General features: G+C 46.2%; 1 protein-coding gene across 1 annotated transcript in view; it reads right to left on the reverse strand.

Annotated features, from left to right (window-relative positions):
- The window catches only part of LOC139281594 (transmembrane protein 114), a 220,347-nt gene extending 198,088 nt beyond the window's left edge, over positions 1-22,259 (reverse strand). Inside the window, exons 1-2 of the mRNA XM_070901744.1 lie at positions 22,076-22,259; positions 21,771-21,851 (exon numbers count right to left, since the gene is read on the reverse strand). Of these exons, the coding sequence (XP_070757845.1) occupies positions 21,771-21,851; positions 22,076-22,259 (265 nt within the window). The remainder of the gene's footprint in view (positions 1-21,770; positions 21,852-22,075) is intronic.
- Between the last annotated feature and the right edge of the window lie 564 nt (positions 22,260-22,823).

Consider the following 22,823-nt stretch of genomic DNA (forward strand, 5'->3'; position numbering starts at 1 on the left):
GCCTATATCTGCGCCGAAGAAACGATGCCCCCCTTCTGCGGATGAATGGAAATAAAAAGGGACAGTTTTGACGTGATTCCTATGGGCGCGCATGCCCAGTACAGCTCCTGGTCTGCATTTGGCCATTTTTAAAGAGCCAGTTGTGTGTGAGATCTTTAATTCGCATCAGAAAAATCGGAGCTGCAATACAAGATGCAACGCGGCGCAAGGACCAAGAATTTCTCACAGGATGAAGTGGAGGCACTGGTTACTGTGATTGAGGGCAGATAGCACGAGCTGGACACCAGCAGAGGTCACATTAAAGTTTCACCAAAAGAAATGAAGAAATGTTGGAACCAACTTGCAGAAGATTACTGTGCAATGGTGACCATCCCGGGGTCTAGAGGCCAGTGCAAAAAATGGCAGGGCCTTGATCAAGTATTTAGTGTAAAAGTAATATTTTCATTTATTCACCGGAATTGCAATTGTAAATGTGACCATCTGCATATGTCCCATCCAGCAGAAAGACACCCTCTCTAAAAAGTTATAGTTTCATCTTTGCAGAGGAAGGTGGCACACAATAAACGAGAAAAAAACTCGAACAGGAGGAGGTCTGGCAAATCTGCACCCACTGACATTCTTAGAAGACAGGGTTCGCTGCTTTGATGGGTCCTGCCTGGAGAAAAGCAACCACCACTGCACAAGCTGGGCCCACACTCGCGGGAGTGGGTAAGTCCTGCAAATTCCACAGTCTGGCTTTGCTAAATATTAAGTACTGCGCGGGCTAGCCATACTTCGGTTCATGAGGATATCTCCGTCAGCTACGCTTCCATTGATGCAATGTGCTATCATTCATCGTGGTCCTTCAAATGAGCCTGCTGCCTGCACTGTGTGAGCCTACTCATGCCACCCTGCCCCCTCCTTTCCTGCTAACCATTTGTCTGTTCTGTTATATTTTGCAGAACTGGAGGCCGAAGCCAATACAGAAGAAGATTCAGATGCAGACGAGCCTGAAGAGGAGAAGATCTTCCACTCCCACCTTCCAGACCAAGAACATGGAGATGAGGGGGAGGGAATGGATGAAGCCCCAGTTTTGTACTCCCTCTGGAGGAGGTGCAGGTGCCACTCATTGAGGTGTCAACCCCATCCCTGAGTGGTATGAGTGTTGGTGGGACATTCCATGGTTTCCCACAGTCCCAAGCTACGGGTCCCAGTGGGATGCAGCGAGGCACACCCAGGGTGAGGTGGGGAAGGAGAGCTCGACAGTGCTCTCCTGAGGCGCAGGATCTAACAAATGTGGCTCTCAGATGATGGCAATGAGTGCGGAGAGCATTGACTTACCCGATCACTCCTGGACACTATCAGTGGAGTAGGTGATGAGGTATCGGGACTGTCAGGAGAAGAAACAACACTCTCACAAGAAATGGGAACACTGTCCGGGAACATGAGGGAGGGAATATCTCAGTCAGCGGAAAGAATGTCGGTGCACATGAGGGAGGGAATGTCGCAGGTAGCTGATGCGCTTTCGGCGAACATGAGGGAGGGAATGTTGGAAGTAGTTCAGACACTTTCAGGGCACATGAGGGAAGGAATGTCAGAGTTAGCTGCTGCTATAAGGGAACACGCCCAAACACTGCGCCCATTGACAAAATCAACTGCCACTCCCATTTCAATCCCTAGACCAGCCTCTGAAGAGGCCCAAGCCAGGCCTTCCACATTACCGCTTGCCCTCCTCCTGCCCCCCGCCCATCAAGAAGTGCATATTACCTGAGATGTTAGAAAGAATAAGCTTGGTACCAAACTGAGAAATGCTGTGCCACTGCCTGTGGGCAGGGGAGGAGTCAACAAGACCAAGCACAGCGGGCGGTCTTAGAATAAGGTGGAGGAGAAATGGGTGCAGCCTTTCTTTGCTGTTGTTGTTGTATTTGTTATTATTTTTGTTACTGTTGTAACTGTATTCAAATTAAAAGTTTTTTGTAAGTTATGTAAATTTACAAGTTTAAAAGTTTTTAAGTAATCTTAGAGTTTGTAATAAGTGATCTTAAAGTGAAAACTTTAAAGTTTGATATGAGAATATTTTTATTAAAGTTAAGTATCAACAAATGTTTGTTAAACTTTTGAATAAAATATGTTTTAAATTATAATGAACCATTTACATTATATGTTCCATTATTAACACAATCTTTTGAAATAAGCAAGAATCATTTCCATCATTTGTTCCATTAACTCAACACAACATTATGGAACAGGTCCAAACAGTAAACATGGTCCATGTGGATTAGTTGCCACTGAGCCTTCAGACAGCAAAGCATTCACAGATGAGCTGTTGGTGCAAGGCTCGAGCAATCGTTAAAGGGGCATGACGGCCCGCCCTCCTCCACCGTCGTGCTCCGGGTTCAGGTAGTTGCATGGCTTCCTCATCCTCGTCCTTCTCCTCGTCATCTGCATCTTCCTCATCATCATCAGCCACTCTCACCTCACGTGGGTCTTCTACCACCAGGTGCTGCTGCCTCATGATGGCTAAGTTATGTAGCATGCAGCACACAACAGTGAATTGTTCAACACTCTCAGGGGAGTATTGTAAGTAGCCTCCGGAATGGTCCAGGCATCAGAAATGCTGTTTCAAGATGCCAACGGTCCTCTCTATTATACTGCGCATCGCAATGTGCAACATGTTGTATTCCCAGTCAACTTCTGTCCGGGTTACGCGTAGGGGCGTCATGAGCCAGGTGGCGAGGCCGTACCCTTTGTCTCCCAGTAGCCAGCTCTGCCCTTCTGGCTGCTGCTGAAACATGGCAAATATAGCTCTCTCGCGTAGGATGAATGCATCATGGGTGCTCCCAGGGTAACTTGCATCAACTGACATTATGCGATGCATGTCATCACAGATGAGCTGCACATTAATGGAGTGGAAGTCTTTTCTGTTCCTAAACGTCTTGGAATGCTCCAAAGGTGCTCGGAAGGTGATGTGGGTGCAATCAATGCAACCCTGTACCTTTGGGAAGCCAGCAATCCTGGAAAAGCCCATAGCCCTTTCACGCCTGGGCGGTCATGGGGAACTTTATGCAGTCATTCCTCCAGGCATATAATTCAGCAATCACCTACTGAATGCAGACATATGTTGCATGTTGAGAAATGGTCCACACATCCCCAGTTGTAGCTTGGAATGATCCAGATGCATAGAATGAAAGTGCAACTGTAACCTTCACTTCAACTGACAAAGCAGTCCTCCTGATGCTTCTAGGTTGCAGGTCTGCTTTTATTAACTCACAGATCTCAGTTACAACTTCTTTGCGGAAACCCAGCCTTCTGACACAGTCTGCATCACTCAGGTGCAGGTATGAACGCCTGTCTCGATATACCCGATGTAGGTATGGTCTCCTGTCCATCATCTTACATGCTCTGAGGTTCCTCATGCAATGACGTTGAATCAATTGTCTCCTCTGCAGCACCATAATGCAGAAGGCTGCACAAGGTATGGCATTGTCAGTATTGCCCCCATAATTTAATTGTACCTTTGCAAGAAGCTCAAAACGGCAGGCAGGACAAGGTTCTTTGTGCACTCTCTCCCCAAGGTCGACGCCTTAGTATGAACCACACCCTGGTCTGAGCAAGCGCAATGATCGGGAAACCCCCATCCTGGGCTTCATTTGAGGCATAGTGTAAGGCTTCTCATACCTTCCGTTTGCCTTCCACAGCTGCCCACCACCCCCCCACCGCCCCGGGCTTCTTTTCAAGCCAAGCCCCAAGCCCCTGTGTCCGGGCGAGGGATCGATTCTGCCAGCCGACGCTCCGACCCTCGAACCCGGTTTGGAGACATTCAGTGATGGCATGTCAGTTTAAAAAAAATCAAAACTTAAAGAATTCCATTAAATTTCCATTTCCTGCGTTTTAAGCTTTAAACATTTAAGCTTGCTTATGCATATTTATGTGTTCTTGACTCCCTCCAAAACTTTGCCTAAAAACAATGGCGTCTTTTTGCGCCGATTTTTGAATGTGCGCTGGTTTTCCTTAAGTGCCCAGAAGGTTTTTTGGGAGTAGTCACCGTCCTAGGAAAAATGTAAATTGGTCAAATTGGCGCAGACATCAGGTTACGCCCTCTATGACGCGAAAAAAAGCTAACCTAAAAAAATCGTAACTAACTGAGTTACACTGACGCACAAAGATTGGGAAACTTGGATTTTTAAATTTAGCCCCAACAAAGTGGCACACACCAAAAGAAAACGGTGCAAATCACTGGGGAAAATTGAGCCCAAAATTTTTTAATCTAGTTTCGCAACCTACCCTAACACACTCGCCTCTCATACCTACGTAATTTGCTTTGTTCAGATTTAAGACTCTAGTTTCATATTTAACTAATCATTCTCAAACTCAATATAAAATTCTATCATATTATGATCACTGCACCCCAGAGGCTCCTTTACTACAAGGTTAATAATTAACCCTGGAGAGGAAAACAGTGTTAATGTTTCAGGTCAATGACCTTTCATCATTGCCCTCAAACATTAACTCTCTCCACAGATGCTATTTGATCTGCAGAGTATTTCCAGCATTTTCTGATTTAGTTCAGATTTCCATCATCAACAGTATTTTGCATTTGTATTCGTAAATAACCCTGTCTCATTGCACAATACTCGACAAAATAGCCTGATCCATAGTTGGTTCCTCAACATATTGATGTAGAAAACTATCTTGAATGCATTCCATGAATTTGTCCTCTGTACTATTATTGCAAATTTGGTTTGCCCAGTCTATATGAAGATTACTGTATTACCCTTGTTACATGCATCTCTATGTCAATGAGTGTTATACATTTGGGCCTTTATTTTGACCTCACTTGATTTCTGGCTGACCAGGCAAGGTCATTCCTTACTTATAATCAAGTTTCAAATGATTTCAGCATCATTATGAGGCATATCATTCAGCATTCTAATCGTATGTCGCTGTCTTACAAAGTGTCAGCTGTGGCTCAGTGGGTAGCACACTTGCCTCTGAGTCGAAAGGTTGTGGGTTGAGGTCCCACTCCAGGGACTTGAGCACATAAATCGAGGCTGACACTCCAGTGCAGTGCTGAAGGAGTGCTGCTCTGCTGGTGGTGCCATCTCTTGGGTGAGATGTTAAACTGAGGCTCTCTCAGGTGGACATAAAAGATCCCATGACACTATTTCAAAGAAGAGCAGGGGAGTTATCCCCAGTGTCCTGACCAATATTTATCCCTCAATCAACATAACAAAAACAGATTATCTGCTCATTATCATGTTGCTGTTTGTGGGATCTTGCTGCGAACAAATTAGCTGACATTTTTCCTACATTACAATAGTGACTACACTCCAAAAGTATTTAATTGGCTGTAAAGCGCTTTGAGACGTCTGGTGGTCATGAAAGGCACTCTTTAATTTCAAGTCTTTCTTTTTTTGTGTCGCTCAAGCTTCATATCATTTGATTAGATATCACTCCAGTTCAAAGCAATGACACTTTCAAAGGCCCTGCACCACTAGCAGAGCCTCACATGCAGCAGGCGACATGTCTGAAATTCACAGATGCTTTTGCTGTAATTTTCCAATCATTGATATTAATGGGAGGAAAATAATTGGCAACGCACCCACAATTTTTCAATTGCCAACTGCATGTGAGGCCCTGCCAGTGACACGGGGCCTCGAAAACGCCACGACATGCGCTTTCACGGTAAAAAAGCAATTATGATTACTTTTATTCCCGATGACATCGATACCAAATTACTACTGTGTATTTGTTGTGAAAAAAGGAGACTTTTTCAGAGATGAGGAGAGATACATATAATGATCTCTCTTTACCTGAATCAGTACTAGGCAGCAGCCTCTTGCCGAGAAAGAAATTAAGACAATATGATGTCAGGTTTCTACAACGACCACCGCTCGGTGATATGAGCGAAGTGAAGGGGGCCAAAATTTCCTCTTCCGGTTCGGTCTGTGGCCGCCGCGAGGCGGCGCGGAATGGCCGCCGACTCTTCGCGGAGGGGCCACCATTTTGGAAATTGCCCTTTTTTACTTTTGATGGGGTGTCTGGGACCGCTCCGCCTGTTTTCCCACCGCAGTGGCATCACCGACCCCTTAATGACCAGCAGCGACCCCCTCGCAAAATTGCCCCTCAGGAAATTGCCCCTTCTCCGGTATTGCCCCATGGGAGCGGCCCTGCTGTAGGTCGGTGCCCCCGACGGCTTTGCGTGTCGGTACACTCTCTGTGTCATGGCGGTCGGCTGCTCTTAAAGGGAAGGTGCGTTGCCACGGCTGCCATGTTATTTTGTTTTGTCGGCTGATTGCCTGGTTGGCCCGACAATTATGCCCCCAGGTTCGACCGCCTACAATCCTCTTCGGTGCCTGACCGCTGGCTGGCCCTCCCTGATGGCCCAGTGTTTGCCACTAAAGTGGTTGCAGAGTTCGCAGCAGCCCTCCCCTTTAACTGAAGAGGAAGGACGTTGTGATGCACCAGCGCGATGACGTCATCAACGCGGCGCCGATGACTGACAGCCTTGGATACTCCACCCCGCCCCCACTTCTGCCCCGCTACTGATGGCCATTCCGCCCCGCCCCCATGATGAGGCCACTTCCACCCCGCTGAAAGAAAACCCAGAATTGCAGAATTTCGACGGATAGGCTGCCCCCAGAACACATCAAAAACGAGAGGTGCGCCTCGTTTCTGGCAGTGAGCAATTTTGACCCCCAGGAGATCTAGCTTGTGGTTTTGTCTTTCTGCCCTGTAAGGAGCCTCACCTTGCTTAGTACCTCTCCATGACTGATGGTGAAACACGTTCTTTTTGGGGATACTTGTTCCCTCTCTTTATTTTTTTCAGGCATGTCTTCTGAAAATACATTTTGTGTATGTTTTTTTGTCCCACTTGCCGCAGGGTTTGAACATGTTACAGAGATGCTACATTTCCAAATGTAATAAGGTGACACTAACGGGGAGAAATTTGCATTACCCCCGTTTGGGATGCTAACTTTTGAAATGTTGACCATTTAGCACCAGGCCCAAAGGATTCCAAACTTCTTCTAAATTGGCTGTAGCATCCCAGGAAGGGAGGGAGCAGTAAATCAAGTGCTAATGACTTCAGTGGGGTGCTACAAGGGCGCTACCACCAGAGCGTTACCAAATTTCCCGTGATTTGCATTCGGCAATCATCCTTCAATCCTTCACACTGGCTCATTTCAGCTCTTAAAGGGGAGGTTGTATCAATGTGTAGCTGCTCATTTTCAGCATTTCATGGAACTGAAGTCGACCTGCTCGCAAGTGAAATACCTCACGGCTATGGTTGTTCCCAATCCAAACCCTGGGGAGAGAGCTTGTTGGTTCACTGACATCACATTGGAGGCATTGGTGGCTGCAGTGGAGCAAAGGAGGGAAGTGCTGTTCCCAGCCAGTGGAAGGAGGCCATTGCCCCAAGTCTTCAGGGCAATGTGGAGGGAAGTGGCAGAGGAGGCCTCGGCAAGTAGTGTCGTGCAACGTAGCCTGAAACAGTGTCGGAAAAAATTCAACCTCCTCAGTCGGGTGGTCAAGGTGAGTACATGCTTCAACAGGTCCTGCATAGCAGCATCCGAACCTCTGTCTGTGCACACTGCGCAAAGCACCAGTCCCCCACCACAAATCTCCACCTACTCAAACTCACATCCTCATCTCATGCCTTGCCTACATTCAAAGCTATTTAATGATGTCAAGCATATCTCCCAAACACATAGCTGGACTCTGACTCACATTCGTTCCTTTTACAGGCCAAGATGGCACACAATAGGAGGCAGCAGCAGAGAACAGGCAGGTGTGATGCGCAGCTCCAGCAGCTCTCAGACCTGGCAGAGCGAGTGTTGCGACTCATTGGGCAGTAGGTGGTGGGTGCTGTGGCCATCAGTGACGTTGACCCCATTGGGGGAAACAACAGTATCTTCATCCCCTTTCCTTTTCTCATCCCACTTCCCCCTCATACCAGAAGGCTTTATCACTTTCCAGCTCCTGGTACTGTCTGCATTCCTTGCTCCATTCCTGCCCTCCTGCCCTCACCTTAAGGGGAGTCTTGTGCATTTATGCTTTCAGATAATCGGTAAGCAGATGACCAGCCTGTCCCTGAGCACCCCCACTGAGAGTGACGAAGGAGGAGGAGGAGGACCCAAGCACTGCGTCACTGCATCTCTCACCCGCAGGCACCAGCTCAGAGACTGGTACTACGCGATCGTTAGAGGCAAGCTTAATAGAGGGGTCTGCACTGGATGATGCACCGGGGACGAGCGGGCGGCAGCAAGGCCAAGGGGAAAGGATAGCTCGGGAGCCAGATCCCTGGAGGGAGAGTGCGCATACAAGTTCTGCTGCACAGGACTCAGATGAGGACCTCGATGGAGAGGCGTTCACAACAAGGATGATGGTCATGCACTTAGAGATGATAGGTGCAATGGCAAGGATGCCCGAGAACCTCTGGGCAATGGTAAGGAGCATGGAGGAGTCCGCCTCCAACATTACGCAGAGCTCTGCGCATACCACGGAGCCCATCATTTCCAGTCTGCAGACGATGATGGACTCCCAGAGAGTTTGTGGGTACCCAGACCTCCTGATGTGTGTCATGGGTGATGTGGCAGCTTCCATTTCAGCACAGGCAGAAACAATGCAATATTTAAGTGTTGTAATGCAGTCAATGGTTGCTGGCATCAAAGCTCAGACTGTTCTCATGCAGTCTCAGCTGGATGCCCGCAAGCTCTGACAGCTGCCATCGTCGCTGGGTCCACCACAGTCGACCGGGGATCTCACGGTGTTGCAGCAGGCCACCAATCTGTGCTCCAACAGATTGCTAAGGATGCTAAGGTGCTGCCCCGGGGGAATGGCAGTGGGTCAGTGGAGCAGGAACCTATCAGGGTAACAGCACTCCTGAGCCCACCACTGCCTCTCTGCCACTGCACATGTCGCTGCTTATCACCCTACAGCCCAGACTTCCGCGTGAAGAGGGGATATAAGGTTTTGCACACGGGTGAGTAGTAAATGTAATTGTTGTTTATATATGTGGTTAATGATTTTGGATAAAAATGTAATTGGAATGTTGCATATTTGGTGCTGTTTCTCATTTCAGTTTTGGGGCTGTGGTATGGAATGAGAAATTTATGTAATGATGGGGATGTGCAGAGCAACCGGAAAGTGGGCGGGAATTCATTGGAACTGAAGTCTGATGAGGCGGTTGTGGACCGCCCTTGCAGAAGGCCGATTGAGTGTCTGCCTCCTCTGTCGCTGCTGCTGCTGCTGCTCCTCTTCATCCTCCTTGTCCTCCTCTTCCTGCTCCTCTTGAGGTGGTGCGGCTATGCCTGGTGGCAATGGCTGTGCCCTCATGGTGGCCACATTGTACAGCATGCAGCAGATGATGACGAAAAGGGACACCCGCTCAGCCGAGTGCTGGAGGACTCCTCCCGAGTGGTCAAGGCAGCAGAACCGTTGCTTGAGCACTCTGATGGTCTGCTCAATGATATTCCTGTTGGCTCTCATTATATGAGTGCTGGCCAGGAGTGATGTGGTTACAGAGGGGAGTCATGAGCCAGGTGGCGAGCAGATAGCCCTTGTCTCCCAGCAGCTAGCTGCGAGCTTCATGTGGTGGCTGGAAGAGATCTGGCACATCGGTCTGGCGCAGAATGAAAGCATCATGGCTGCTGCCAGTATAGCGGGCATTGTCGGTGAGGATTCCGCATGTGTGGTCGCACACCAACTGCACATTCAGTGAGTGGAAGCCTTTGTGGTTATGGAATACCTCAGGATTGTGATACGGTGCCTGCAAAGCAATGTGAATGCAGTCAATGCCGCCCTTCACCATGGGTGAGACCGCTATCCTGACAAAGCCACACGCACGCTCGTCCTGCTTCTCTCTGGTCATGGGGAAGGTAATGTAGTCCCTTCTTCTTCTGTACAAAGCATCTGTGACCTCACGTATGGAGCAATAGACAGCAAACTGGGAGATGTTAGAGTTCGTGAGAGGCGGGAGTTCGTCGAGAGGCAGTGGCCTATAAAGGCTCAGCAGTTGGGCAGTCCGGCAGTTCATGAGAGGCGGGAGTTCGTCGAGAGGCAGCGGCCTATAAAGGCTCAGCAGTTGGGCAGTCCGGGGAGTTCGTGAGAGGCGGGAGTTCATCGAGAGGCAGCGGCCTATAAAGGCTCAGCAGTTGGGCAGTCCGGGGATTTCGTGAGAGGCGGGAGTTCATCGAGAGGCAGCGGCCTATAAAGGCTCAGCAGTTGAGCAGTCCGGGGAGTTCGTGAGAGGCGGGAGTTCATCGAGAGGCAGCGGCCTATAAAGGCTCAGCAGTTGAGCAGTCCGGGGAGTTCGTGAGAGGCCAGCCGGTGCAGCTGCAGCGGGGAGGCAAAAAAGAAGTAGAAAGAAATCGAAGGGTGATGTCACAGCCAAGAGGGTAAGTGATTGGCTGGTGATTGGTAAGTAGTTTTTCTTTCTCTTTTCTATATCAGTAAGTAACATTTAGCATTGTTGTTGCCAAATTAAGTTTACCTAAGGGTTAAGTCATGGCAGGACAGCACGGACACGTGTTATGCTCCTCCTGCACTATGTGGGAAGTCAGGGACGCTTCCGGTGTCCCTGATGACTACATGTGCGGGAAGTGCATCCGCCTCCAGCTCCTGACGGACCGCATTGCAGCACTGGAGTGCGGGTGGATTCACTCTGGAGCATGCACGATGCTGATAATGATGTGAATAGCACATTTAGTGAGTTGGTCTTACCCGCAGATAAAGGGTAGACAGCCAGATAGTAAATGGGTGACCAACAGGAAAAGCAGTTCAAGGAAGGTAATGCAGGGGTCCGCTGCTGTCATCCCCCTGCAAAACAGATACATCGCCTTGGATAATGTTGAGGGGGATGACTCATCAGGGAAGGGCAACAGCAGCCAAGTTCATGTCATCGTGGTTAGCTCTGCTGCACAGGTGGGCAGGAAAAAGAGTGGGAGAGCTATAGTGATAGGGGATTCGATTGGAAGGGGAACAGATAGGCATTTCTGCGGGCACAACCGAGACTCCAGGATGGTATGTTGCCTCCCTGGTGCAAGGGTCAAGGATGTCTCGGAGCAGGTGCTGGATATTCTGAAAAGGGAGGGTAAACAGCCAGTTGTCGTGGTGCACATAGGTACCAATGATATAGGTAAAAAATGGGATGAGGTCCTACGAGACGAATGTAGGGAGCTAGGAGCTAAATTAAAAAGTAGGACTTCAAAAGTAGTAATCTCAGGATTGCTACCAGTGCCACGTTCTAGTCAGAGTAGGAATCGCAGGATAGCTCAGATGAATACGTGGCTTGAGGAGTGGGGCAAAAGGGAGGGATTCAAATTTCTGTGACATTGGAACCGGTTCTGGGGGAGGTGGGACCAGTACAAACCGGACAGTCTGCACCTGGGCAGGACCGGAACCAATGTCCGAGGGGGAGTGTTTGCTAGTGCTGTTGGGGAGGAGTTAAACTAATATGGCAGGGGGATGGGAACCTATGCAGGGAGACAGAGGGAAATAAAATGGAGGCAGAAGCAAAAGATAGAAAGGAAAATAGTAAAAGTGGAGGGCAGAGAAACCCAAGGCAACAAAGAAAAAGGGCCACATTACAGCAAAATTCTAAAGGGGCAAAGTGTTTTAAAAATACAAGCCTGAAGACTCTGTGCCTCAATGCGAGGAGTATTCGGAATAAGGTGGACGAATTAACTGCGCAGACAGCAGTTAACGGATATGATGTAATTGGCATCACAGAGACATGGCTCCAGGGTGACCAAGGCTGGGTACTCAACATCCAGTGTTATTCAACATTTAGGAAGGATAGGCAGACAGGAAAAGGAGGTGGGGTGGCGTTGCTGGTTAAAGAGGAAATTAATGCAATAGTAAGGAGGGACATTAGCCTGGATGATGTGGAATCGGTATGGGTGGAGCTGTGGAATATCAAAGGGCAGAAAACGCTAGTTGGTGTTGTGTACAGACCACCAAACAGTAGTAGTGAGGTTGGGGACAGCATCAAACAAGAAATAAGGGATGTGTGCAATAAAGGTACAGCAGTTATCATGGGCGACTTTAATCTACATATTGATTTGGCTAACCAAACTGGTAGCAATGCGGTAGAGGAGGATTTCCTGGAGCATATTAGGGATGGTTTTCGAGACCAATATGTCGAGGAACCAACTAGAGAGCTGGCCATCCTAGACTGGGTGATGTGTAATGAGAAGGGACTAATTAGCAATCTTGTTGTGCGAGGCCCCTTGGGGAAGAGTGAACATAATATGGTAGAATTCTTTATTAAGATGGAGAGTGACACAGTTAATTCGGAAGCTAGGGTCCTGAACTTAAGGAAAGGTAACATCGACGGTATGAGGCGTGAATTGGCTAGAATAGACTGGCAAAGGATAGTAAAAGGGTTGACGGTGGATAAGCAATGGCAAACATTTAAAGATCACAATGATAAACTTCAGCAATTGTACATCCCTGTCTGGAGTAAAAATAAAACAGGGAAGGTGGCTCAACCGTGGCTAACAAGGGAAATTAAGGATAGTGTTAAAACCAAGGAAGAGGGATATAAATTGGATAGAAAAAGTAACAAACCTGAGGACTGGGAGAAATTTAGAATTCAACAGAGGAGGACTAAGGGTTTAATTAAGAGGGGGAAAATAGAGTACGAGAAGAAGCTTGCAGGGAACATAAAAACTGACTGCAAAAGCTTCTGTAAATATGTGAAGAGAAAAAGATTAGTGAAGACAAATGTAGATCCCTTGCAGTCGGATTCAGGTGAATTTATAATGGGGAAAGAAATGGCAGACCAATTGAACAAATACTTTGGTTCTGTCTTCATCAAGGAAGACACAAATAACCTTCCGAATGTACTAGGGGACAGTGGGTCGAGTGAGAAGGAGGAACTGAAGGATATCCTTATTAGGTGGGAAATTGTGTCAGGGAAATTGATGGGATTGAAGGATGATAAATCCCCAGGGTCTGATAGTCTGCATCCCAGAGTACTTAAGGAAGTGGCCCTGAAATAGTGGATGCATTGGTGATCATTTTCCAACAGTCTATCGACTCTGGATCAGTTCCTATGGACTGGAGGGTAGCTAATGTAACACCACTTTTTAAAAAAGGAGGGAGAGAGAAAACGGGTAATTATAGACCAGTTAGCCTGACATCAGTAGTGGAATCAATCATTAAGGATGAAATAGCAGCGCATTTGGAAAGCAATGACAGGATCGGTCCAAGTCAGCATGGATTTATGAAAGGGAAATCATGCTTGCCGAATCTTCTGGAATTTTTTGAGAATGTAACTAGTAGAGTGGACAAGGGAGAACCAGTGGATGTGGTGTATTTGGACTTTCAAAAGGTTTTTGACAAGGTCCCGCACAAGAGATTGGTGTGCAAAATTAAAGCGCATGGTATTGGGGGTAATGTATTGACATGGATAGAGAACTGGTTGGCAGACAGGCAGCAGAGAGTCAGGATAAACGGGTCCTTTTCAGAATGGCTGGCAGTGACTAGTGGGGTGCCGCAGGGCTCAGTGCTGGGACCCCAGCTCTTTACAATATACATTAACGATTTGGATGATGGAATTGAGTGTAATATCTCCAAATTTGCAGATGACACTAAACTGGGTGGCGGTGTGAGCTGTGAGGAAGACGCTAAGAGGCTGCAGGGTGACTTGGACAGGTTAGGTGAATGGGCAAATGCATGGCAAATGCAGTATAATGTGGATAATTGTGAGTTTATCCATTTTGGGGGCAAAAACTCGAAGGCAGAATATTATCTGAATGGCGGCAGATTAGGAAAAGGGGAGGTGCAACGAGACCTGGGTGTCATGGTTCATCAGTCATTGAAGGTTGGCATGCAGGTCCAGCAGGCGGTGAAGAAGGCAAATGGTATGTTGGCCTTCATAGCTAGGGGATTTGAGTATCAGAGCAGGGAGGTCTTACTGCAGTTGTACAGGGCCTTAGTGAGGCCTCACCTAGAATATTGTGTTCAGTTTTGGTCTCCTCATCTGATGAAGGACGTCCTTGCTATTGAGGGAGTGTAGCGAAGGTTCACCATAATAATTCCAGGGATGGCTGGACTGTCATATGGGGAGAGACTGGATCGACTGGACCTTTATTCACTGGAGTTTAGAAGAATGAGAGGGGATCTCATAGAAACATATAAGATTCTGAAGGGACTGGACAGGCTAGATGCGGGAAGAATGTTCCCAATGTTGGAGAAGTCCAGAACCAGGGGACATAGTCGAAGGATAAGGGGTAGGCCATTTAGGACTGAGATGAGGAGAAACTTCTTCACTCAGAGTTAATTCCCTGCCACAGAGAGTTGTTGATGCCAGTTCATTGGATATATTCAAGAGGGAGTTAAATATGGCCCTAACGGCTAAGGGGATCAAGGGGTCTGGAGAGAAAGCAGGAAAGGTTTACTGAGGGAATGATCAGCCATGATTTTATTGAATGGTGGTGCAGGCTCGAAGGGCCGAATGGCCTACTCCTGCACCTATTTTTCTATGTTTCTATGTCTCCTGTGGCACACTGGAACGATCCGCTGGCATAGAAATGGAACGCGATGATTATCTTGACTGCCACTGAGAGAGCTGTGGTCACGCTTATCTGAGGCTTGAGGTCTGGTTGTCGACAGTTGCAGAGCTCTGCGACCATGTCCTTGCTGAAGCGCTGTCTTCGAACACACTGGTCCTCAGTGAAATTGACAGAGAACGGCTGCTGGAATACCCTGGGAGGGTAAGGTCTCCATTGACAGCCCTGCGTAGCCTACTCCCTCTGGCCACATTTTACTGTCTTTCTCTCTGCCTTTCTCTCTGCCTAAATTGCCCCTAACGGTTACGTCGAAAGAGGAGGTCTAGTGCCAACACAGCCCGCATGAAATTATATAAATGTTGTCATTTCAAATCTGCCCTGAATGAAAGACAGGAATGTTTAACAGCCAGAACACTTCTTCAATTGAAAATTGCTGAAATCTGTCAAAAGGCCAGTCTGCCTATGTTGAAATGAGCTGCAAAGAGTAATGGCCGACTAAAATATTTTCCAAAGATAGAGCCTTTAAATAGCGCTCCTCAGCCGACTCCCAACTGAAACGCGACAGTTGAAGCTGTGGATGTCAGCACCAGGCGGGAACACAGGGGGCGCTGCACACGGCGATAACGTCATCATTACCGGGTGCAGCCTGGGAGTGACGCTGTGATGCCCCTGCAAATTTAGCTGGAGGTGCTGATCTCGCCGTGCCCGGGCGAAAACTCATTTACGGGTGCTAACGGAAGGTGCAAATCCCAAATTTTGCCCCCCTAGTGTAGGCTTTTGATATCCCTCGCAAGTTTTTTTCTTGTATTCCCTTTTCGCAGCTCTTACATGTATCCATTTGCTATTCCTTATCTCTCCCATTCAACGGGATCTCTACTTTTGTTTGCATTCATATAAGCCGTTTCTTTTAGTTTTTACTGGGCTGGACATTTACTGAGGCAGATTGCACAGGCGAGGAGGTTGAGTTTCGGATGGAAATCCCGGGAGTTTGGGTTTCCCCGCGTGCTGTGGGGCTTTAACTCCACACTGTGCCTCATTTGGTCCTGACAGATCCCCGTCCCAGAAGCCAGCCTGATTGACAGGTTTGGATTCCAGTTGGGCGGGGAGCACTCTGGAGGAGGCAGCAGGACCAGGTAGATCCTGGGGGGTGGGGGGGTCCAATCCCAAGAGAAATCCAATCCCTGACCACAAAAGGCGAGGTCCAATCCCGGGTGTTTATATGCGGGGTTCTGATAGTGGGGGATCCTGGAGGGCCAGGCTAACTGCTGCTCCTCCTGGCCCACTTACCTTCTCCCCAAAGTCCGGGAAACCCGTCCAGCCACGTAAAGCCCGCAAAGCAGATTAAATCCGAGGTTTCCAGCCTCATTAACATAGTTAAAAGCCAACCCACCTCCCCCTGTTCATCTGTAGTTTCATCCGTTAATTGTTCTATCCAGTCTATTGTGGGCAATTTATCGCTCCAAAGCCCGCCTTATCTAAATTTAAAGCCTTAGCTGGTGACTCCCCCTCTCACTCTCAAATCTAATATCGAATTCAATCATATTGTGGTCACTGTTAGCTCGGTGTTCCCTCACCATTGACTAATTCAGGCTCATTACTCATTGCTAAATGTAATATGGCCCAACTCTTTGAGGTTGTGAACTCTTCTTGTACGCCTCAGGTGATGTTCCTGTCCCTTCACTGACTGTCATTCCCACCTGCCCCTGCGGTATTTTTTCTTGAAGTGGCACAAATACACTCATGGAACATTCAGTGAAGCTATCTGTCAGGGAACTGACTGATAACTGCTGCTCCCCCAGTCTGCTGCTGCAATCTTCAGACAGAACTGTTTTATTTAAGGCTGCACTCTAATTTATAAACACCGCAACGCATTAATCTTGTTTTAAACAGGGTTAGCACTAAATGGTGCCTCCAATGGATAACACATATATGCTAATGCACGAAATCTGGTGCAAATACTTTCCAGGTCATCAGTGGGTGTTAGGTGTCTCATTGACACAAATGCAGCACAACTCAGCCCATGGAAACACAGTCCAAATGCTGTTTGGGTTAATTTTAGTAACTCTATTGTGCTCAACTAGAAACCAAAGATGAATAGTAAGCAGCAGGACTTGGGAAAATCAGAGACTAAAACCAGCCAGCATTAATTTTTTAACATTTGTTTTAGTATGAATGCAATCCTTCGTTATAAGGGTAAATTCACTGATCTTCCAATCCTAGCAGGGACTCACTCTGTTGGATTTTCTAATTTAAAACTTGATTGCCTCCCCTTGCACATGTCATGCTCGCATGTTAACGCAAACTTTTCCTGACAGTCTAAATTGGCAATTACTTTGTTCAATAGCGGGCTCTCACATAACATTAGATGGTGTCCCATCATACTCAATTAGTCATGTCATCACCGTCACAGGCAGTCCCTCGGAATCAAGGAAGACTTGCTTCCACTCTTAAAATGAGTCCTTAGGTGAACAGTCCAATACGAGAGCCACAGTCCCTGTCACAGGTGGGACAGATAGTCGTTGTGGGTAAGGGTGGGTGGAACAGATTTGCCGCACACTCTTTCCGCTGCCTGCGCTTGATTTCTGTATGCTCTTGGCGATGAGACTTGAAGTGCTCAGCGCCCTCCCAGATGCTCTTCCTCCACTTAGGGCGGTCTTTGGCCAGGGACTCCCAAGTGTCAGTGAGGATGTTGCACTTTATCAGGGAGGCTTTGAAGGTGTCCTTGAAATGTTTCCTCTGCCCACCTTTGGCTCACTTACCGTGAAGGAGTTCCGAGTAGAGCACTTGCTTTGGGAGTCTCGTGTCTGGCATGCGGACAATGTGGCCTGCCCAGTGGAGCTGATCAAGTGTGGTCAGTGCTTCAATGCTGGGGATGTTGGCCTGGTCGAGGACGCTAATGTTGGTGCGTCTGTCCTCCCAGGGGATTTGTAGGATCTTGTGGAGACATCGTTGGTGGTATTTCTCCAGCGACTTGAGGTATCTACTGTACATGGTACAATACCTGGTACTGTCCTCGATCAGGCTAACATCCCCAGTATTGAAGCACTGACCACACTCGATCAGCTTCACTGGGCAGGCCACATAGTACGCTAGTACGCATGCCAGATACGAGACTCCCTAAGCAAATGCTTTATGCGGAGCTCCTTCATGGTAAATAAGCCAAAGGCGGACAGCGGAAACATTATAAGGACACCCTCAAAGCCTCGCTGGTAAAGTGCGACATCACCACTGACACCTGGGAGACCCTGCAGACCTCACGAGGTGGAGAAAGTCCATCCGGGAGGGTGTTGAGCTCTTGGAGTCTCAACACAAAGAGCCTGAAGAGGCCAAGCGCAGGCAACGGAAGGAGCGCGCGGCAAACCAGCCCTACCGACCTCTTCGCTCGACGAATGTCTGTCCCACCTGTAACAGGGTCTGTGGCTCTCGTATCGGACTGTTCAGCCATCAAAGAACTCACTTTGGGAGTGGAAGCAAGTCCTCCTCGATTCCAAGGGACTGCCTATGATGATGATGATGTACATGGTCTCTGAGCCATACAGGAGGGCATTACATTCACAACATCATTTATAGGCTCTGCATCTTTAGAATCTTGAGACTACCCACTGCTTTTAATATACAATAGATATATAACCAATTACAATTCATGCAGATTATGGTGCTTCTTAAATTGTTTTATAGAGGATGTAAATATTAAAGCTGTGATCTAAAGTAAAATCATTGTTATATAGTTGTAAGGACTAAAAGAATAATGGGCCAGATTTTATTCTCAGCAGCAAACAAATGGAGCCAGCCATTCATTACACTTACACTTGCCCGCAGACTTTCTGTGGCACTTTGCACTGGAACTTGCTGTGATTAGAGAGCCATTTCCATGCAGCGCCCTCTACAGGGGATCTGAGATCTCTGTGAAACAGGACAGGTAACTGTAGCTCCTTCACCAATCAGACTGAAGAATTGTTAATGAGCCGCGCAAAATTTGAACCAGGAAGTATCAGTTAGAATAATCAATTCAATGCCAAATCGTGCACAGAAAGCAAAGTAAAGAGGAGGAAAGAAAGATGGGATTAAGAGAAAAAGAGATAAAAGAGACAGAAAGAAAACATTTTTAAAGATCATCACTTTTTTAATTTTCTAAATCTCCAACAATAATTAAAATCTTAAAGAATGATACTCCATTTTCAGGGCTAGAGAGGTTGTTTGACAGTAATTAAGACTTATCACACCATCAAAAATTTACTTACACTGGAATGGGCAAGCCCTAACTTTTTCTGTCAAGTTTAGTGTGTATCTATCACGTAAGTACAGCAACTCCATGCCAATCTATGTATTTATTTGCCGAGTCTCAGCGGGAATCTGTTATTGCAAAGCTTCTGGAGGAGCAGGCAATTCGGACAGGAACTTCCTAATTTCCACGTTTAACTGTGCATACGCAGCCGCTGAAAGTTGCTGTCCAATTTACACTTTAATAACAATGAACGCTGTTAGCCTCACCATTATTTCTACAGCAAAATCCAGCCCAATATTTTTCATTCAGTCAACTTAGCAGTCAAATCAAGTGGACTTCTATTAACTCTCTCCTCACATTATTGTCAATTACAGAAAATCCCAGCATTCTTCAAAAATGTCAGCAGTTTTCAACATAAACTGTTTATTAGAGAAATAATGGACAATGACTTGGAAGAAAGTCACCCATGACCCCACGACTTTGTATGCTAGTAATCTTACTATTTATTCCTATTTGGAATCTACAACAAAGGTTATTTGGGTTTCATGAGCTGTAAGCCATATATATAATCATTATGCACTGTTAGCTCTTAAAATTGTTCATTACATTTTTTCAGCAATAGACTGTGAAACACAAAGCTTTATTCAGCAAATAAATGTCCTAGTCACAGCTATTTCTGCACTTTTAATAAGGTTGCTTTGATAACAAGTTACTTGAAGAGAATTTTCAAGTCTTTGGTATGCCGAGTTTGTATCAGGAGCAATCCAACCTCTGAACCAAGAAATAATGAAGTTATAAGTGGATTACAATGATTGATGTCACAATCCAGATCAAGGGGCCATGCTCCATGAAATATAGTCTGCTAGAGTGTAAAATTATGATTAAAATGTTGTTGAAATAGCATTGCCATTGGAAGAAACAGATTACACAATCAACTACGTATCATAATAATACTGACCATTTCTATAATTTATTTTAGGTTTAATTTAAATATTTTTGATTGATAGACCAATTTGATCAAAGCCCGTAGTGCAGGATTCCACAGGCTGAAAAGAATAAACCAGATGGTTAACCAGGAAATAGTGATTGTATGATACCCAACCTGGAGTTTAAAATTGTTAGGAGAAAGAAAGGATTCCACAATTTTGGGAAATACTGAGACTGTGCAGTGAGTCAGATTATAAAGAAAGTCTTGTATTTATATAGCGCCTTTCACTACACCGGACATCTCAAAGTGCTTTATAGCCAATGAAGTACTTTTGGAGTGTAGTCACTGTTGTAATGTGGGAAACGCAGCAGCCAACTTGTGCACAGCTAACTCCTACAAACAGCAAATAATCTGTTTCTGTTATGTTGATTGAGGGATAAATATTGGCCAGGACCCCAGGGATAACTTCCCTGCTCTTCTTCGAAATAGTGTCATGGGATCTTTTACATCCAGCTGAGAGGGCCTCCGTTTAATGTCTCATCCAAAAGACAGCACCTCCGACATTGCAGCACTCCCTCAGCACTGTCAGCCTAGATTTACATGATCAAGTTCCTGGAGTGGGAGTTGAACCCACAACCTTCTGATATCAGAGGCAAATGCGCTACCCACTGAACCACAGCTGACACTGTAAGCAAAATGAGAATGGAGGATAAGTGTGTCTGGCAAGAGTATTTGAAGCTTAGCAGGAACAAGAGAGGAATGTTCACTAGTAGTATCAATAAAATAGAGAAAGGCAAGCTTGTGACAGAGATTAATGGTGAGTGGTGACAAAGGGATCATCTATCGCGTGACCTGATTTGAATCGTATTCTCTATAGCAGTACAAAGGAGCCTATGCAGAAATGGCATTAAAGTCAGACAAGTTTGGGATTTTTTAAAGCATTAAGGGATGTTGAAAGAAAAAAAATATTTAAAATTGCATCAAAAATATTTGTGCTGCACCAGATAGAATATGTGTGGCGGTTAAAACTGTTGTAGATGCCAGCATGTTGCACAGCACCTGCATTTTTGAGAGATTAGAACCCCTTTAAAGATTAATAAAGAATGAAAACTTGCATTTCACCATCTATCAATATTGCCTCAGATTTACTAATATAAGCATTTCCTATTAGGAAGTCAAATATTAAAATGTCACAGTTTTTCTGTAAATGTTATCTGTCCTGGGAGTAGGTGGTACAATAATGATCATTCCAATGTTAAATGATACTGACTTGCAACAATTACCTTTCACACCATTAGGTGGTGCTGTATCATCTTTTCCCCACAAATCATTCAAAATGCTTTCTGGCAACAGCAAAAAATGCCCTCAGTTCTTAACTATAATCACATTGCCTCTTTGGGTGGTTGATTGTAGCTGCAGTTACCCTTAAACCAGGTGGCAAACTTCAGCTCCAGTGGATGGCTAAGCCTGAAGCTCATCGTGCACTGGTCCTCCGGGGTCCCGCGGTAGGTGATTCTGGTCGAGTAGGTTTACTCCCTGGAGCAGTCTGTTTTGTGAGCACTGCCCATCCTGTGCTCCCTGCAGGCCCAATCCTCCACACGCCACACGCAAAACAAAGTTAGCAATAACTTCTGGATCCACTTTGTGTGGTTGAAAAATCCTCTGTACCTGTACCATTAACGCCGTGCATCCAAATGTTATCCTTTCAAGCTAAAATAAATCCTTGTTCTGAACTACAGTTCAGGGTTCATTTATACCCCAACTTAGCCCACACAATTTTCTCAGGATAGGCTTTAACAACGTCTTCAAATTCCTTATTAACGCCTAAAAGGCATGTTTCCCACAAATTTGCTTATGCCCATTTGAGACTGGGGCAGCCCTTACCATTTTTCACCAGTCTTGCACGCCTGTTCACGGGAGTCTACTTTTTAACTTGACACCCAGAAGCAAGGATATGTTACCTTTTAACTATTTGTTTTACATTGTACTGTATTTCAAACGATGGTTAGTAACTTTCTCCGCGCTCAGCGGGCGACAGGTGCAACAGATGGGTTGCTGGGCACATTGTTCCAAATGATCATTTTAATGTGCCGTTTAATGAGCTGGCAATAAAAAGACTTACTCAGAAGTTGTCTTTGCGATGCTGTGAAGTTGGTGTCTCCCTGCCAGAAAGGATTCATCAAATGGAAACATTTACTTTCAACTGTAAGCAAAAACACAAAACACTCTGTAAAGGAAAGCTGCATGATACAAAATAAAGGAGATTGCACAAGGAAAAATGTCAACTGCCATTATCCTACAGTAGTTGACAGTACAACGAATTATTGCAAATATTTCTGAGATTACATCTATAAAAACATTAAATTGTGAATATATTAAATAGGACAGCATCTCACATTTCTCCAGAATTTAAACTAATAGTCTTACATTTGCAAGTTCTCCAAAGCCCAGAATGGGAGCTGAGCTGATCGGAGGAATTGGAGAAGGTTTGCAGTTTGGAGGCATCGATAATGTACCAGAAATCTGTCCCAATTGCCACCACCAGAAAGACGAAGCTCATCGCACCCGTCAAAGCAACAGACACCGAGAGGACGCTGAATGTTAACTTCATCCTGGAAAATGAAGAATCAGCAGGCTGGGGAAATTCGCAGTCACTCCGCCGTCTCGGTGGACAGCCCAAGAAAGCTATAGTGATGCCACTTCTTTATCATGCGTGTTTTGGTGCAAATACGGCGACCTCTCTGTGTTTCTGCCTCAGCTATTCGTTGCAGCGTGAAGATAAAATATGCATGTCAGACGTAACTCGCAGAAACTGCTGTGTGTGTGTGTGTGTGCTGATCTCAAAGGAGCAAAGCCCGACAATCTATCAGCACGTTTACCTTTATTTCCCTATGAGTGAAGATCCTGCTCCGTTTACTTATATAAGCCCTTTCATTCCCCAAAGCAGGGGACGTTTTCCGTTTGGTAACCCTGCTGGATAGCTGTGTATGTGTGAGAGGGCAGTGGGATTGCGGGCTGCTATACAGCACACCTGAGACCCGCTGGAACTGCTTCTGCAGGCTTCTGGTGAAAAGCTAACAAGACTTCAATTACACAGCAGAGATTAAAAGAGAAAAAAAAAACAGAATGCTGTAGATCTGAAATAAACAGAGAACATTATAAAAATATACAACAG

Source organism: Pristiophorus japonicus, chromosome 15 (genome assembly GCF_044704955.1).
Source record: "Pristiophorus japonicus isolate sPriJap1 chromosome 15, sPriJap1.hap1, whole genome shotgun sequence".
NCBI lineage: Eukaryota > Metazoa > Chordata > Chondrichthyes > Pristiophoridae > Pristiophorus > Pristiophorus japonicus.